At 40.9% G+C, this 19,137-nt stretch overlaps 1 protein-coding gene across 1 annotated transcript in view; it reads right to left on the bottom strand.

Moving 5' to 3' along the window:
- RASA1 (RAS p21 protein activator 1) overlaps window positions 1-19,137 on the bottom strand; it is a gene marked incomplete in the record, with an annotated part of 550,200 nt that overhangs the window by 480,663 nt on the left and 50,400 nt on the right. The window contains 1 exon segment of the mRNA XM_053701476.1: window positions 5,588-5,740. Within this exon segment, the coding sequence (XP_053557451.1) occupies window positions 5,588-5,740 (153 nt within the window).

Raw genomic sequence — 19,137 nt, 5'->3', positions numbered from 1 at the left:
ACAGCCCTAGTGGAGTGAGCTGTGATTCTTTCAGGAGGCTGCCGTCCGGCAGTCTCATAAGCCAATCGGATAATGCTTTTAAGCCAAAAGGAAAGAGAGGTAGAAGTCGCTTTTTGACCTCTCCTTTTACCAGAATAAACAACAAACAAGGAAGATGTTTGTCTGAAATCTTTAGTAGCCTCTAAATAGAATTTTAGAGCACGGACTACGTCCAAATTGTGTAACAAACGTTCCTTCTTTGAAACTGGATTCGGACACAAAGAAGGTACAACTATCTCCTGGTTAATATTTTTGTTGGAAACAACTTTCGGAAGAAAACCAGGCTTAGTACGCAAAACCACCTTATCTGCAGGGAACACCAGATAGGGCGGAGAACACTGCAGAGCAGATAACTCTGAAACTCTTCTAGCAGAAGAAATTGCAACCAAAAACAAAACTTTCCAAGATAATAACTTAATATCTACGGAATGTAAGGGTTCAAACGGAACCCCTTGAAGAACTGAAAGAACTAGATTTAGACTCCAGGGAGGAGTCAAAGGTCTGTAAACAGGCTTGATCCTAACCAGAGCCTGAACAAATGCTTGAACATCTGGCACAGCTGCCAGTCTTTTGTGAAGTAAAACAGATAAAGCAGAGATCTGTCCCTTCAGAGAACTTGCAGATAATCCTTTCTCCAAACCTTCTTGTAGAAAGGATAGAATCTTAGGAATTTTTATCTTGTTCCATGGGAATCCTTTAGATTCACACCAACAGATATATTTTTTCCATATTTTATGGTAAATTTTTCTAGTTACAGGCTTTCTAGCCTGAATCAGAGTATCTATTACAGAATCTGAAAACCCACGCTTTGATAAAATCAAGCGTTCAATCTCCAAGCTGTCAGTTGGAGGGAAACCAGATTCGGATGTTCGAATGGACCCTGAACAAGAAGGTCCTGTCTCAAAGGTAGCTTCCATGGTGGAGCCGATGACATATTCACCAGGTCTGCATACCAAATCCTGCGTGGCCACGCAGGAGCTATCAAGATCACCGAGGCCCTCTCCTGATTGATCCTGGCTACCAGCCTGGGGATGAGAGGAAACGGTGGGAATACATAAGCTAGGTTGAAGGTCCAAGGTGCTACTAGTGCATCTACTAGGGTCGCCTTGGGATCCCTGGATCTGGACCCGTAGCAAGGAACCTTGAAGTTCTGACGAGACGCCATCAGATCCATGTCTGGAATGCCCCCTAATTGAGTTATTTGGGCAAAGATTTCCGGATGGAGTTCCCACTCCCCCGGATGGAATGTCTGACGACTCAGAAAATCCGCTTCCCAATTTTCCACTCCTGGGATGTGGATCGCAGACAAGTGGCAGGAGTGATCCTCCGCCCATTGAATTATCTTGGTCACTTCTTTCATCGCCAGGGAACTCCTTGTTCCCCCCTGATGATTGATATATGCAACGGTCGTCATGTTGTCTGACTGAAACCTTATGAATTTGGCCTTTGCTAGTTGAGGCCAAGCTCTGAAAGCATTGAATATCGCTCTCAGTTCCAGAATATTTAAATCGGGAGAAGAGACTCTTCCCGAGACCATAGACCCTGAGCTTTCAGGGATTCCCACTAGGCTGGCGTCGGTCGTGACAATGACCCACTCTGGTCTGCGGAAGCTCATTCCCTGTGACAGATTGTCCAGGGTCAGCCACCAACGGAGTGAATCTCTGGTCTTTTGATCTACTTGAATCGTCGGAGACAAGTCTGTATAATCCCCATTCCACTGTCTGAGAATGCACAGTTGTAATGGTCTTCGATGAATTCGTGCAAAAGGAACTATGTCCATTGTTGCAACCATCAATCCTATTACTTCCATGCACTGCGCTATGGAAGGACGAGGAACAGAATGAAGTACTTGACAAGAGCTTAGAAGTTTTGATTTTCTGGCCTCTGTCAGAAAAATCCTCATTTCTAAGGAGTCTATTATTGTTCCCAAGAAGGGAACTCTTGTTGACGGGGACAGAGAACTTTTTTCTTTGTTCACCTTCCATCCGTGAGATCTGAGAAAGGCTAGGACGATGTCCGTATGAGCCTTTGCTTTTGACAGGGACGACTCTTGAATCAGGATGTCGTCCAAGTAAGGTACTACTGCAATGCCCCTTGGTCTTAGAACCGCTAGAAGGGACCCTAGTACCTTTGTGAAAATCCTTGGAGCAGTGGCTAATCCGAATGGAAGTGCCACAAACTGGTAATGCTTGTCCAGAAAAGCGAACCTTAGGAACTGATGATGTTCCTTGTGGATAGGAATATGTAGGTACGCATCCTTTAAATCAACGGTAGTCATAAATTGATTTTCCTGGATAGTAGGTAGGATCGTTCGAATAGTTTCCATTTTGAACGATGGTACCCTGAGAAATTTGTTTAGGATCTTTAGATCCAAAATTGGTCTGAATGTTCCCTCTTTTTTGGGAACTATGAACAGATTGGAATAAAATCCCATTCCTTGTTCTCTTATTGGAACTGGATGTATCACTCCCATCTTTAACAGGTCTTCTACACAATGTAAGAATGCCTGTCTCTTTATTTGGTTTGAAGATAATTGAGACCTGTGGAACCTTCCCCTTGGGGGTAGTTCCTTGAATTCCAGGAGATAACCTTGAGAAACTATTTCTAGCGCCCAAGGATCCTGAACATCTCTTGCCCAAGCCTGAGCAAAGAGAGAAAGTCTGCCCCCCACTAGATCCGGTCCCGGATCGGGGGCTATCCCTTCATGCTGTTTTGGTAGCAGTGGTAGGCTTCTTGGCCTGCTTACCCTTGTTCCAGCCTTGCATTGGTTTCCAGGCTGGTTTGGGTTGTGAAGTATTACCCTCTTGCTTAGAGGATACAGAATTAGAGACTGGTCCGTTTCTGCAAAAGGGACGAAAATTAGGCTTATTTTTAGCCTTAAAAGACCTATCCTGTGGGAGGGCGTGGCCCTTTCCCCCAGTGATGTCTGAAATAATCTCTTTCAAATCAGGTCCAAATAATGTTTTACCTTTGAAAGGAATGTTAAGCAATTTTGTCTTGGAAGACACATCCGCTGACCAAGACTTTAGCCAAAGCGCTCTGCGCGCCACGACAGCAAACCCTGAATTTTTCGCCGCTAATCTAGCTAATTGCAAAGCGGCATCTAAAACAAAAGAGTTAGCCAATTTAAGTGCTTGAACTCTGTCCATAACCTCCTCATACGAAGATTCTTTACTGAGCGATTTTTCTAGTTCCTCGAACCAGAAACATGCTGCCATAGTGACAGGAACAATGCATGAAATTGGTTGTAGAAGGTAACCTTGCTGTACAAAAATCTTTTTAAGCAAACCCTCTAATTTCTTATCCATAGGATCTTTGAAAGCACAACTATCTTCGATAGGAATAGTAGTGCGTTTGTTTAGATTAGAAACCGCCCCCTCGACCTTGGGGACTGTCTGCCTTAAGTCCTTTCTGGGGTCGACTATAGGAAATAATTTCTTAAATATAGGGGGGGGAACAAAAGGTATGCCGGGCCTTTCCCACTCTTTATTTACTATGTCCGCCCCCCGCTTGGGTATAGGAAAAGCGTCTGGGGGCACCGGAACCTCTAGGAATTTGTCCATCTTACATAATTTCTCTGGAATGACCAAATTGTCACAATCATCCAGAGTAGATAACACCTCCTTAAGCAGTGCGCGGAGATGTTCTAATTTAAATTTAAATGTCACAACATCAGGTTCAGCTTGATGAGAAATTTTTCCTGAATCTGAAATTTCTCCATCAGACAAAACCTCCCTCATGGCCCCTTGAGATTGGTGTGAGGGTATGTCAGAACAGTTATCAGCGTCCTCTTGCTCTTCAGTGTTTAAAACAGAGCAATCGCGCTTTCTCTGATAAGTAGGCATTTTGGATAAAAGATTTGCTATGGAGTTATCCATTACAGCCGTTAATTGTTGCATGGTAATAAGTATTGGCGCACTAGATGTACTAGGGGCCTCCTGTGTGGGCATAACTGGTGTAGACACAGTAGGGGATGATGTAGTATCATGTTTACTCCCCTCATTTGAGGAATCATCTTGGGCAATATCATTATCTGTGGCATTACTGTCCTTACTTTGTTTGGACACTATGGCACAATTATCACATAAATTTAAATGGGGAGACACATTGGCTTTCATACATATAGAACATAGCTTATCTGATGGTACAGACATGTTAAACAGGCTTAAACTTGTCAACAAAGCACAAAAAACGTTTTAAAATAAAACCGTTACTGTCACTTTAAATTTCAAACTGAAAACACTTTATTACTGAATATGTGAAAAAGTATGAAGGAATTGTTAAAAATTCACCAAAATTTCACCACAGTGTCTTAAAGCATTAAAAGTATTGCACACCAAATTTCAGAGCTTTAACCCTTAAATTACATTTAACCCCTATACAGTCCCAGAATGAGGCTCTGTCTATAACTAGAAAGGCCCCCATCTGAAAAAGGTGTCCAACACAGTGCCTGCCGTTTTTCTAAACGTTCCCCAAGATTATAATACCAATAATTAGTTAGAATCTGCATAATATGCCTAGTAAAGCAATCGTTTTAGCCCAGAAAAATGTCTACCAGTTTTTAAGCCCTTTTTGAAGCCCTTTATTCTTTTATGTTTAACTAAGAAAATGGCTTACCGGTCCCCATGAGGGGAAATGACAGCCTTCCAGCATTACATGGTCTTGTTAGAAATGTGGCTAGTCATACCTTAAGCAGAAAAGTCTGCTAACTGTTTCCCCCAACTGAAGTTACTTCATCTCAACAGTCCTGTGTGGAAACAGCAATCGATTTTAGTTACTGTCTGCTAAAATCATCTTCCTCTTACAAACAGAAATCTTCATCCTTTTCTGTTTCAGAGTAAATAGTACATACCAGCACTATTTTAAAATAACAAACACTTGATAGAAGAATAAAACTACATTTAAACACCAAAAAACTCTTAACCATCTCCGTGGAGATGTTGCCTGTGCAACGGCAAAGAGAATGACTGGGGTGGGCGGAGCCTAGGAGGGATCATGTGACCAGCTTTGCTGGGACTCTTTGCCATTTCCTGTTGGGGAAGAGAATATCCCACAAGTAAGGATGACGCCGTGGACCGGACACACCAATGTTGGAGAAATACTGGGATGACTTCTTCATTCTTCACATAAGCCTATGTCCAGCTGATATTTTTCTTTAGATAAGAAAAATGACCCTTTAACGTTTCAAAAGTAAAATTATAAGATAAATATTTTCCGTCTTGGTAGGAATCTAGCTAGAGAATAAAAGGGAGAAGGATGATATGTTTAAAACCTTCAAAATATATAACAGGCTTTTATAAAGTGAAGGTTAAACATTTTTTTCAGAACAGCAGAACATACAGGGTATCGGGTTCAGCAGTATTTTGGAGAAGCACAAAAAGGGTGTGGCTTATGGAATCTTCCATCAGAGGTAGTGAGAACAAATACTGTATGAGAATTATCTTAACTCGTGAAACTAACTATTCAGAAGGAAATAACCAGAAACCATCTTTGTTTCTATGTAGAAATCAACCATGTTTAAGTACTATAACTATTTTTTTAAACTTACCTAAAATGAGTGACAGCAGTAGTTTTGCTAAGAAAGGAAAGTACAAATGACCCCGGTCTACGATCACTCTCCCTGATAAGATAGCTTCCAGTCCTGCCAGCTTGATGGAGGCGTTCTTCTGCTATAGTTCTATCCAGCTTACCATGATACCACCTGAAAGAAAAAAAGAAATATGAACAATTTTAATTAAATATAAATAAGTAAAACCATTCCTGCAAAACTACCTTTTTTTCTATTTGATATATGAATTTGAGGTTTCATTGAATTTATAAGAAAACAGCAATTTTATAGTTATTTAATGGCGCTGTTTTAAAGTTAATAGATGGCAAGATATCTATTTAATTATAGGGTTCATCTGCACTCCCACAAATGTGACACACACACAGAAAGAGAAGAGCTCTGCTACGAACAGCTCAGTAGCTTGTTCTATGGCAAGTTACCACCCAGAAGCAGCTCAATTGTGCTCATCATAGAGGAGAACTTTCCTGAAGTATACGAGTCTGCTCCCGCCTAGCATGGTCAGTCCAACCCCGAAATACCAGGCAATCCTCCATTGAACAAGGAATGTGACAACCCCAGAATGTTTCGGCCTTGTCAGTGAAATGAAGCATATTCCTCTAAGCACACTGGGCACACACAACCAGTCAATAGTTTTAGGGAATCTCTGTTTTTGAACTTTTAAAAGGGACATTCCAGCTGAAATTGAAATCCACATGGATGCATTTCAGTTTTGAATAAAAGCAATTTTGTAATATACATGTATTAGCAACAAAGCTTCCAATAAAAGCTATAGCTGTTTCAAATGTGTATTTAAGTATGCAAATTTTGAGGATTACTTAAAAACTGTCTATATCAAAACAGTGTTGGAACAGACTGTGTTAATACACCCTCTTAAAGTGCATGCAAAGTTTGACAAATGAGAGCCAGGTTTTGAAAAATTCTATTAAAAACAGAGGCACTTTCATTCATCAAACTTTACATGTCCCTGGTATTGTTAAAACTTACCTTTTCTTCTTGAACGCCTCTCCAGCGCTTCCCCGCAAGTCTCTTCATACATCACCAATGACAAATCCGGCTTACTCCAATCACGGCTTCCCCCCAGAGCAAACATTGCCTGAGGCCAAGCCATGATTGGAGGAAGCCGGAATAGTCATTGGTGACATATGAAGAGGCTTGCGACGGGCAGGGGAAGCGCTGGAACGGCTTTCAAGAAGAAAAGTTAAGTATTTTAACAAAACAAGTGAAATGTAAAGTTTGATGAATGAAAGTGCCCCTGTATTTAATAGGATTTTTTAAAACCAGGCACACATTCATCAAACATTCACTTTAAGCATTATGATCCTTAAACGTGTAGGTCTTTTCTATAGAGAAATTGTAAGTAAATCTAAAAGTGTCAGTGAGTACAGTTTACTACACCATCAAATGGCACATGGATACTGGAGAAAACTGACAGGATGAGGTCTGTCAGACCCAAAGTCACCCCAGAATCGAAGACAAGTTTCTGAAAGTCAAAAGGCACGCAACCTAGGCGGCTCACAGGAAAACATAAATAATGCTTACCTGATAATTTCATTTCCATCGTGGGGAGGAGAGTCCACGGCTTCATTCATTACTATTGGGAATTAAGAACCTGGCTACCAGGAGGATGCAAAGACACGCCAGCCAAAGTCTTAAATACCTCCCCCACTTCCTTCATCCCCCAGTCATTCTGGGAACAAGGAACAGTAGGAGAAATATCAGGGTATAAAATGATGCCAGAAGATTAATTAAATTTAGGTCCGCCAAACTGAGATATGGGCGGGAGCCGTGGACTCTCTTCCCCACGATGGAAATTAAATTATCAGGTTAACATAATTTATGTTTTCCATCCAAAGGCGAGGAGAGTCCACAGCTTCATTTATTACTGTTGGGAAACATATACCCAAGCTCTAGAGGACACTGAATGAAACCGGGAGGGTAAAAGGCAGACCCTAATCTGAGGGCACCACAGCCTGCAAAACTTCTCTCCCAAAAACAGCTTCTGCAGAAGCAAAAACGTCAAATTTGTAAAACTTTAAAAGTGTGCAAGGAGGACCAGATAGCTGCCTTACAAATTTTCTCCATAGGAGGCCTCATTCTTGAAGGCCCCAGACAAAGCCACAGCTCTAGTTGAATGCTGTGATCCTCTGAGGAGGCTTATGTCCCGCTGTCTCATAGGCCAAGCGAATCAAGCTCGTCAACCAAAAGGACAAAGAAGTAGAAGAGGCTTGATGAAAGCCACCAAGGTAATGTCGGTCTGGAATCTGATGAAGCTGAAAGACCCCAAAGGAGGCTATGCCTTCAGAGCATTGTAGATTGCTCGGAGTTCCAGAATATTTATCGTAAGGAGACACTCCTCCCAGTACCATTTTCCTTGTGCCATCCTGGCACCGCAAACAGCTCCCCATCCTGCCAGACTGGCGTCCGTGGTCACAATCTCTCAGGACGGTCTCAAGAAGCATGTCCTCATGGTCAGTTGCTCCAGATGGATCCACCAAGAGAGGGAGATCCGAGTTCTAGCATCCATGGATATCTGCTGTGATAGATCTGAATGAACGCCGTTCCACTGTCTCAACATGCACAATTGAAGAGGTCGGAGATGGAACCTGGCAAATGAAATGACTTCGTTGCTGGAAACCATGAGTCCGATCACCTCCATACACTGAGCCACCGAGGGGCTTGAGGAGGACCCTAAAGGGCAAGACAAGAGGACGCAATCTTCCTGCATTGATGGTCTGTGAGAAATATCTTCATGGTCTATTATTGTGCCCAGGAACTCCACCATGTTGATGAGAACCAGGAAACTCTTTCCTGAGTTGATCTTCCAACCGTGAGATTGGAGCAAAAGAAGAAGAGCCCTCAAATGATCCTCTGCGAGACTGAGTGACGGCGCCTGGACTAAGATGTCGTCCAGATAGGGCGCCACAGCAATGCCTCTGGATCTGGCCACTGCAAGTAGCTCCCCCAGAAATTTTGAGAAGACTCTCGGGGCGGTCGCCATACAAAAGGGAAGGTTGGTCCAGAAACGCAAATCTTAGGAACTTGAAGTGGTCCCTGTGAATTGGCACATGAAGGTAAGCATCCTTCAAGTCTATAGTTGTCATGAACTGTCCCTCTTGAACTAGGAGCAGAATAGATCTGATTGTTTGTGCCCCTGGGCGGATGGCATCTGAACCCTATCCTGTAACGTCCTGCAACCAGGCTTCTGAGAAGAGAGATAATCTGCCACCTACTTGGTCCGGAGACCGATCGGGGGCCGCCCCTTCATGCCGATTTGGTCTCAGCGGGCTTCTTGCTCTGCTTAGACTTGTTCCAAGAATGAGCCGGCTTCCAAGTTCCCCTGGACTGGTCCGCTTTCGCGGTGGGCCGCTGGCGCTGGGCCTCCCGTAACCGTGGATATGATCGAATCCTATCCTGGACCGAACAGAATCTTTCCTTGAAAAGGCAGGGACAACAGTCTCAACTTAGAGGTCATGTACGCAGACCAAGACTTTAGCCACAGAGCCCTGCAAACTAAAAAACGGAAAAACCTGACACCTTAGTGTTCAGGCAAATAATTTGCATATTGGTATCACAGATGAAAGAATTGGCGACCTTCAGTGCCTTAATCTTATCCTATATCTCGTTGATGGAAGTCTCCCCCACGACCATTTCACACAGGGATTCACACCAATATGTCGCAGCTCCGGCAACCGTGGCTACAGCCGTTTCCGGCTGAAAAACAAACCCTGTGTGTTGAAACATCTTCCTTAACATGTTTTCCAACTTTTTATCCATGGGCTCTTTAAACGGCGAACTATCCTCGTGGGGAATAGTTGTCCGCTTCGCGAGCATGGAGACAGCACTCAAGCTGAAAGTCCGGAACGGGGAACAGTTTCTTAAAGCAAGAGGAAAAGGAAGAACCTAATTGCTTGCATTCATTCTTAATAATATTAGCCATCTTAATAGGAACCGGGAAGGCCTGAGGCACCACCCTGTCCTCATATACCCTATCAAGCTTAGGAATTGCAGGTTCCTCCGGAAGCTTTGGTTCCGGAACCTCCAGAGTAGCAAGCACTTGCTTCAGCAAAAAAAGCAAATTCTCTATCCTAAACATGGAGAACCACTTGCTTCAGCAAAAAGCGGAATTTCTCTATCCTAAACACGTCAGGCTCCCCCGCAGCCGGAGGTTTAGATGACACTGACTCCGACCCAGAAGGGGCCTCCTCTGGAGAGTTGGAGTGGGCCTCGTCATCGTATAACCCCTCTGATATTTCCATAGGCGTAGACAACCCCTGGACCGGGCCGTCATGATATGCCCTACGCTTGTGCTTAGCAGAACGTGGTAAGGGATGGACCACTTTCGATACTGCCGTTTGCAGTTCTGCAAAATCTGACAGCCAACAAATCTCTCCCACTGGAATAATGGTTGGACCCTGGGGCGCTGCATGTGCAATTGGAGATGAATGCAGGGAACGCACCTCATGGGACTGGGAACCCTCAGAGGTGGACAGCTCAGTAGTACTAGACATCTGATTACTTTTTGATGTCGTAACTTTATCAAGGCATGTGGAACATAGTTGAGCAGGCTGTTCTACCAGAACCTCCTAACAAACACAGGAATGAGACCTTGTTAAAGAGGGAGAACCCACTAACGCGTCAGAGTCCTCCATAGCTTGCGCTTTTATTACAGACTAGATTAACTTAAATGGGCACCTTTATAACCTCCAATGACCGGGGCACTCACCACCTCCTATGTCCCAGGCTACAGAAACCGTTTTGTCTCCTGCGCCGCTGATCAACAGAGGAAGAGAGATAGTCACACCCGGTCACATGGAATGCTTTACAGGACCGCCCCTGCACTAAGGAGAAAAACGCGCCAAAAAAGGGCTGTGCAATACTTCCGTAAGTAACCTGAAAGTTCCACACATTGCCAGAGCCTTATCTTGCACATAACATAGCAATGACACAAACAATGTTGTGTATAAACCCCCCCTGTTCAATAATCCCTTTCCAGGAATATTAACCCTTGATTCTTTAAAGATAAAAGGCGTCACACTGTGACCCTGTTTTCCGTATCATTATGTAATAAAAAAATGAAACTATCTTACCAGAATCTACACCGTGGAACAGGAACACGGCCCTTCAAGTGTGACAGGTTAGTAGCCTCGCTCCTGACATGGACTTGAGTGCAGAAAGCAGGCAGCGAAACTCGTCAACGCTGATTGCTTGTTGAGCTGTTAATGTTAATATGAGTCGGGATAGTTTCGCAGAAAGACTCTCCCTGCATCTCCGGACTCTAACTTTCACCCAGGATCTAACTGAGAGGCTGACAGGACTACTTAAAATTCCAATCCCAATGCGAAGAGTACTACCCTCCATAAGAAACTACTCCGATCTTCTGCACTTCTCTGCCATCCACCAGTGACGAAAGGCAAAGAATGACTGGGGGATGAGGGAAGTGGGGGGGAGGTATTTAAGCCTTTGGCTGGGGTGTCTTTGCCTCCTCCTGGTGGCCAGGTTCTTAATTCCCAACAGTAAAGAATGAAGCCGTGGACTCTCCTCCCCTTTAGATGGAAATAAGGAAGAGGCTTGTCTGAACTATTAATCAGCACCTGTGGAATACTGAAGATAGGAAGAAAGTCCACCCTTATGGATAGAGGAATTAAAATTTGAAAGCTTTGGTTCATCGTGCAGGGTTTTTGTATAGCGTTGAAAAGGCAAAAGGATGGTTTCTAATTATATGACACCAACTATAAAACATGGAGAAGAAAGCGTGAAAGTCTGCGTCTATCTGGAATCAAGAGTTGGAGACTTGGAGAGTGAGTGGCACCTTGAGCAAACAATACCCTTTTGCATATGCCTAGTTAATCAGGGGGTCACCATACAGCAAGATAATGACCTAAAGTATACCTCCAGCCTTTGAAAGAACTTAGAAGAAAAAGACATTAGGCGTTAAATCTTGGAATGGTCAGCAGTCTCCAGACTTAAAAAAAATATCCAGATGGTTTGGGATGAAGTGGACAGAAGGGTGAAATCAAAGCAAGCTAAAAGTCTAACACATTTGTGAGAACTTCTGCAACAATGGTGGGAAGAACTTTCCAAATAATACTTGATTTCCATTTTAAAAAGAATGTCACAAGTGTGTTTGGCTGTTACATATCTGTAAAAGGTGGCTACTTTGATCAGTCAAAAACTTTGATTACATTTTGTTAAAACATAAGGATTCCATGGTTTATGTTGCAGAGATTTACAAAGGACTTTGCCTACTGTAATGTGCTACCTACATTAATATGATGTTCTTTATTATTAACTGTTTACTATTCATATAAAATTGACCTTTATTTGTCAATCTTGGTTAATTTAAATTGGACCCAGATAGCGAAATAAAAGGCCCATTTTATATGAGTTCCATGGCTGGACTTGTTTATATTTATGGGGAAGTGGTAACCCCTGTATGTGCCTGAATTAAAACAACAAAGAACGGTGCTTTTTCAACTTTGCATCTTTAATAAGTCTTAAAAGTCAGTCCAGTGTAAGCTATATTAGAAACTACTAATAAATGTAAAAGTAGCCTGCTACAAACCTGCAGTGATATTGGTTTATTTGGACAGTATTCAGCAATTAAGTTAAAGAAAAGCATGAACTCAATATCCTCAGGAAAATCCTCATTGTACACAAAATTCTAAAAACATGATATACTAAAAGAGTAAATGCTTTTTAGGAATGATGTACTGTACATGCCTTTATATCACTTACATATAAGGAACAGTTTTCTAATACAGGGGGACTGTAATGACAATCATGTCGACTGCTGAATTACACAAAACATTTAGGAAACAAAAATAGTTTATAAATTATTTTTAGATACTAGCCTTAAAAAGTGAGTTCACAACATGAATATCAAACATTTTAAGAGATTTTTTTTTTTTTTAAATAACTATTCTATACTATATACTATAACATCAGTAGATTAAAAATAAATTATATTATACTGCAAATAGTTAAAAAGCTCAACGACATAAGTCATTTTTTTACTAGAAAAATAAAAGCTCATGTGTTTTTAGTCCATATACAAATATAAAAGACTAATCATAATTGGAATTAAATTTTGTACTTGATTTTAGCCCTTTGGCTGCTGTGCCATTTTAGCAGCAGTGTGCAAGGGCTATTTTTAGTTTTTTATATTTTTAGCTTTTTGGCCAAACACCACACTCAGAGCTTTAATCCCTCCCACGTTGCCATGATTACTTAGTCAATTTTTTGCCTCCAGCAAGGTGTGATTGTGAATTTGAAGTGCTGATCTACACGTCGACTGAAAGGGGTTCTCAGAACCTTTATTCCCCTCAGAGAGCCGGGAATAGGAAAGGGGAGTGTACAGGAGTACAACTGGCAGTTAGATTAAATCGCCTTCTGGGTAGTAAATTACCAGGGACGTAAACTTGCTGGGTTGGGGCACAATCTGGAGTTCCCAGAAAGCAGAGAGAGTTTGCAATCTTCAGAGTTGGTCACTGTTAAGACAGGAGTCTTTCCTGAAGTTTTAGTCAGACAATATTACAGCAGTAGCTTACATCACCAAGGCAGTACACAAAGCTCCTTCGTAATGAAAGAGATAGCCCTCATTCTGACTTGGGTAAAACACCATCAACTCTAATAGATGCACTAATGATTCCCTGGTCATTCAAACCGATTTACACATTTCCTCCTTTTGTTTTTAACATCCAGGATAATAGCCAGGATAAAAAAGGGCTTCAGTGATTCTAATTGCTGTGCCATGGCCTTGAAGGACTTGGTATGCAGATCTGGTACAAATGTCCTCCACATCATAACGAATCAAGGTCCTCCAGCATATTCAATTTAAAATTAAATTTTATTAATTAAGACATTGGGTAAAAAATACAGCAGTGCTTGCAACAAGCCAGATACATTGCTGTATTTTGGACACTTTGTCTTAATCAATAAAGGTAATTTTAAATGGAAGAAGTTGGAGGACCTTTATTCTTTAGGAGTTGGACTTAGGCTTGGTTAGCCTCCTCCATTTTGCTTTGAGTATTATTGTGCTGTCTTCTTATGACCATTTGTAACAAAATGTCCTCCAGCCAGACTTGGCGTTTTCCTTTGAAGAATCTTCTTTCAAGATCCCTTATTCCATCAAGATCTCACATTTGTGATGGCATGACAACTGAACGCCTTATTTTGTCTCCGAGTGGTTTCCCATATGAGAAAGACACATTTATTACAAACCTTGGAAACTATTCCTTTACGAACACTTTCATAATTCATTGAATTCTTACATTTTTTGCAGGCAGGTCTGGATAAGGGTTTAAAAGCCAGTTCACTTAAAAGCCAAAAGTTCTGCCCTTTCAGTCTTGTATCACAAGAAGATTGAGACTTCCTGACATTCAAGTCCGGAACAGGGGTTGTGACCTATCATTTGAAAAATGTACCCTTAGATGAGGGGTCTCATACCCCTTTAAATTAAATCTTAGGGGAGAAATTGGGGCTCTGTATTAGACACGGCCTCCCTAACACTAAAAATCACATTTTTAATGGTAATCAGCTGCATTTTAAGCTGGTGGCAATTACCTGTAGCAGCATTTAAAATGCAGTTTAACTTGAAGGGGCTTTATTTGGCTAGAGGGCCGAGTGATGCCTTAATTTGAAAACGCATTTCTTCTCATTAAAATTAATGACATCCTAAATATTTCAAACCACCATTTTACTGTCCCACATTTAGCATCAGTTCACCCTCCTAAAAAAAGCAAAATTTAACAAAATAAAAATTCTGAAGACTTTTTTTTTTTCTTCGCTATGCACTATTTTGCAAATAGCATTTTAAATGGTGCTGCAAGTATCCATATATTCACTTTCAGAAACTTTGAAATGACATGCAAAAATATCAACATGTCTACATGCTCCTGGCTGAGGCTGGCTCTCTTTTTGCAAGCTATTATGAATGCAGCAAAGGTGCTCAGATGGTGTTAAGGTGCCTGAGATGCATAAGTAGGGTTTTGCCATTTTTGCCAGGGTGGTATAGGGATATTTATCTTTATTAACGCTCGCCAAGTATTTTCCTCCGTGGCAAGAGGCCCCTTAAAGTAAGCCTGTTTATTCTAACATAAAAATATCTTGACTATCTATATGCAATGGTAAATAAACTATAAGGTTAGGGAGAAGAAAAGAAAATCTAGTCTGCTCTTAAAATAAAAGAAATATTCTTATAGGAGGTTGAATCTGGTACATATAATTTATTAAAAATAAAAAGCGCTTAGGACTATATATATCAATAATGGGACAAAGCCATACACATTTATCTATACAGTACATATAATCAGAAATAGCAAGAAATATGCTAATAATAGTGCAAACAAATAATAGTGCACATCAATTCAAATAACTCCCATAAAACTAGGGCTAGGTGTAAATAAGCTATACACTATATCATGCAAAACATAGTTCCAAATGATGACTTCTATTATTTCCAGGTTGCACATAAGCCAGGAAAAAAAGTGAAAAGAAAACATCTGTAGATGGACTTTAGGCTAAGGGCAGAACCATAAAACACAATACCATGTGCAGGAGCTCATTGAGTGAAGCCACAGAAAACTGCTGGCCCAGAGCCCGTCAACAGCGGCAGTCACATGACCCTACCAATTATCTGTATTCAACTCTGTAGCTGCAGTGCTATGAACAGCAAGTTTGCACTATAGTATCCCTGCAAAAAAGTAATTTGTTTCTATAACTCAAAGGAAGAAGCACAGCAAACAGCTTTTTTTTCCCCCTTCTTTTAATTCATACTTTTTTTACATGGGCTGACACTAGCTGATTTATATTTAATGTATTTTTATTTAAGTGAGTGGGATAGATGTAAAAAATGCACATGCAAATGCAAAGCGGCTCTTTTATAGAGAAGTAGCTAAGCAAATCGCAAGATACCACCAACAATGACTGTCATATCCTCACAGCTTATTTATGCTGATGGTTGCAGGACTACCTTGCCCAACCTCTGATGCAAAAACACATCAGCAACTACTTGTGCTTTTATCCTATTTCTTATCTATAAAGTCAACCTATTTCATAATCTTAATCTACTTTTATAGACAAAGAATAAAGAAAAACCGTTAAGATGTAGCTGAGGTGTTACTAAGATAATTACAAAAGTAGTATTAAAAATTTCACTGGAAAGATTAAATTAAAAAAGATAACACTTTAGAAGTGCTGCTAGCCAACATACCAAATGAAACAGCATGAATAATGACATCCAAAAGGCACATTCAGCAAAAGAATTGTTGGTTCTTGACATACTTGTTTTATGCAACTTATCTCCCTCAAATAATTTCACTCATATTCCAATACTTCAGAGCTCTGAGGAAAAACATTCTGCAGTGTTTCAAGAACTTTGAAACCTCCAGAATACATAAAAATAAGTATATCTAACCGTTTATGCATTATTATTTTTATACATACATAGACATATATACATACACAGTTGTGCTCATACATTTACATACCTTTGCAGAATTTATGATTTCTTGGCCATTTTTCAGAGAATATGAATGATAACACAAAAACTTTTCTTTCACTAATGGTTAGTGTTTGGCTGAAGCCATTTATTATCAATCAACTGTGTTTACTCTTTTTAAATCATAATGACAACAGAAACTACCCAAATGACCCTGATCAAAAGTTTACATACCCCTGTTCTTAATACTGTGCCCCCTTTAACATCAATGACAGCTTGAAGTATTTTGTGGTATTTGTGGATAAGGCTCTTTATCTTCTCAGATGGTAAAGCTGCCCATTCTTCCTGGCAAAAAGTGTCCAGTTCCTGTCAATTCTTGCAAGCAAAGATTAACAATATCCTTTGGCACTAATTTTCCAAATTATCTAGGATCTTGAGACTTCAGACCCCTAAGTCTTCATATAAAGTTCCATTCTTTAGATAGGCATCACAGAGATTCCTGGTAGGCTGCCTTGGGTGTAAATAGGGAGCCAAGGCAGACACAATAGTAGGATAATGTAGGAGCAGCCTATTAATTTGCTCAGTTTGTCTGATAGGCTGTGACATTAAGTTCGGCTATATAAAGCGTCATCAGCCAATTCCCCTTCTTTTAGCATCTGGTACAGAATAAATGCCATAGTAAAGAGGACCCAGGAAAAAGATATGGAGCCTTTTGGTAACCATAGGGCTCTCCCTCCAGTATGTCGCCACAGTGACTGTGTCTCTGTCATCACTCTCATAAGGCTGGGATTTTCCTTTTATCTCATGTTCATTGCGGTGAGTGCAGGGTCAGTGCTGTACCCGTCGTTAACAGTTGCCTTAATAGTGCCTTCCGACCGAGCCACCGACTCAATTATGCTCTTAGCCTTAGATCGGATTGGTTCTACCTTGTCCAGCTGTGTGGGCGATGAACGGTAGGGCAGACTGGGCAACTGATGAGTCTTGAGTGGGTAAGTCTCGAATGAATATAGAATGCCTAAGGTCTTACCACGCTCTTCTAGGGTATAGGTGTCGTTTTTCACTGCCCAGTAGTCAATAGGACTAATCAAGTCCAGCGGTAGTTCGGCGCCATCTTGGGGAGCAGGCCGTATAGTTAGCTTCTCAAAACTCTGTGCGATTTAATGTCGTGAGTTTCTTCCACGCAATCCTACTATAGAGGTGGTGCCCTCAATGCCGGTTACAGCTGCCTCATGTTCGATGGAGACTGCCTTCCTGATAATAGTTATAAAGGAAGCTCCCAGATTATTAGAACCTATAGTATAGGTTCACGATTAGGGATTTAAGAAATAGCCCACAAATATCTCAAGGGTTCAAGAATAAAAACCCCTAAAAGCTATGTTTAAGCCCAAAGCTCCTTCACTGTGCATCACTTCTCTTTGGCATTCAGCTCCGCCCCTTACGGTCACTATTTATTTTAAAATGTTTGCAATGAGGGATAGATACCCATAGTATAATGATTTATTCCTGAAGTTTTAAATTCCAGCTTAAAAAATTACCCCTCATTTGACTAGAAGGAAAACTGAAATAAGTATCATAGGAACTACACACAAGCATTTTAGATGACAAATGATGGTTCACCTTGTAAGAAAATCTCATGCAGTTTAAAACACAATGTTAAAAATGATTTCCTGCTATTTTCAATTAAAGAAGCTTTTTATTAGCTTGTCTACAAACGTAGATGTATTTTGGACCTCCAGAACTACGTAAAAACACAAAATGGATCTAGAACTAGGACTCGATAAAACATTTAGGTTGACAAGTTAAATATAAAATATGGCTGCAAGCAGCAATAGAGGTGGCCAAGTGCGTCGCCTTTGCAATGGCATATAAGCAGCCAGGTCACAATATAAAAAGTTCTAAAGCAAGTTTTTGCAGTTGGAAAGAAAACATTTTTGAAATTGAGTTTTTCAAGATGGCTGTCACACCATATGACATACTTTCAACACAAACAGATGTAACTCTAGGTCACAATATATGGCTAAACAGCAAATTTCACAGCTTTTACATAAGCGGTTGCAAAAAAAAACAACACATTTTCAAAATGTTCACGTAAAGCAATATGGCTGCTACAGCTTGTGACCAATTCCTTAAACATGAATAACTGACTCTAGGTCACAATATAAGGTTATACAGAAAGTTTCACAGTTCTAGCATAAGCGGTTGCAGAGAAAATTGATTTTTAAAATTTTCGCGTCAAACAAGATGGCTGCCAGATCATATGCTATACCGCCTCCATATTATGCATAATAGATATCAATAAACATGGCAAAAATAAAAAAACATTTTTAAATTAATATCAAAACAAAAACTGCTTTACAAAAAACAATTTATGCTTACCTGATAAATTTATATCTCTTGTGGTGTATCCAGTCCACGGATCATCCATTACTTGTGGGATATTCTCATTCCCAACAGGAAGTTGCAAGAGGACACCCACAGCAGAGCTGTAATATAGCTCCTCCCCTAACTGTCATAGCCAGTCATTCGACCGAAAACAAGCCCAGAAAGGAGGAACCATAGGGTGTAGTGGTTACTGTAGTTTAAATTTAAAAATTACCTGCCTTAAAATGACAGGGCGGGCCGTGGACTGGATACACCACAAGAGAAATAAATTTATCAGGTAAGCATAAATTGTGTTTTCTCTTGTAAGGTGTATCCAGTCCACGGATCATCCATTACTTGTGGGATACCAATACCAAAGCTAAAGTACACGGATGAAGGGAGGGACAAGGCAGGAACCACTGCCTGTAAAACCTTTTTCCCAAATATGGCCTCCGAAGAAGCAAAAGTATCAAATTTGTAAAATTTTGAAAAAGTATGAAGCGAAGACCAAGTCGCCGCCTTGCAAATCTGTTCAACAGAAGCCTCATTTTTAAAGGCCCAAGTGGAAGTCACAGCTCTAGTGGAATGAGCTGTAATCCTTTCAGGAGGCTGCTGTCCAGCAGTCTCATAGGCTAAGCGGATTAAGCTTCTTAGCCAAAAAGAAAAAGAGGTTGCCAAAGCCTTTTGACCTCTCCTCTGTCCAGAGTAGACAACAAACAAAGCAGATGTT

Source organism: Bombina bombina, chromosome 2, assembly GCF_027579735.1.
Source record: "Bombina bombina isolate aBomBom1 chromosome 2, aBomBom1.pri, whole genome shotgun sequence".
Taxonomy (NCBI): Eukaryota; Metazoa; Chordata; class Amphibia; order Anura; family Bombinatoridae; genus Bombina; species Bombina bombina.
This window is presented reverse-complemented; position numbering and strand designations above follow the sequence as displayed.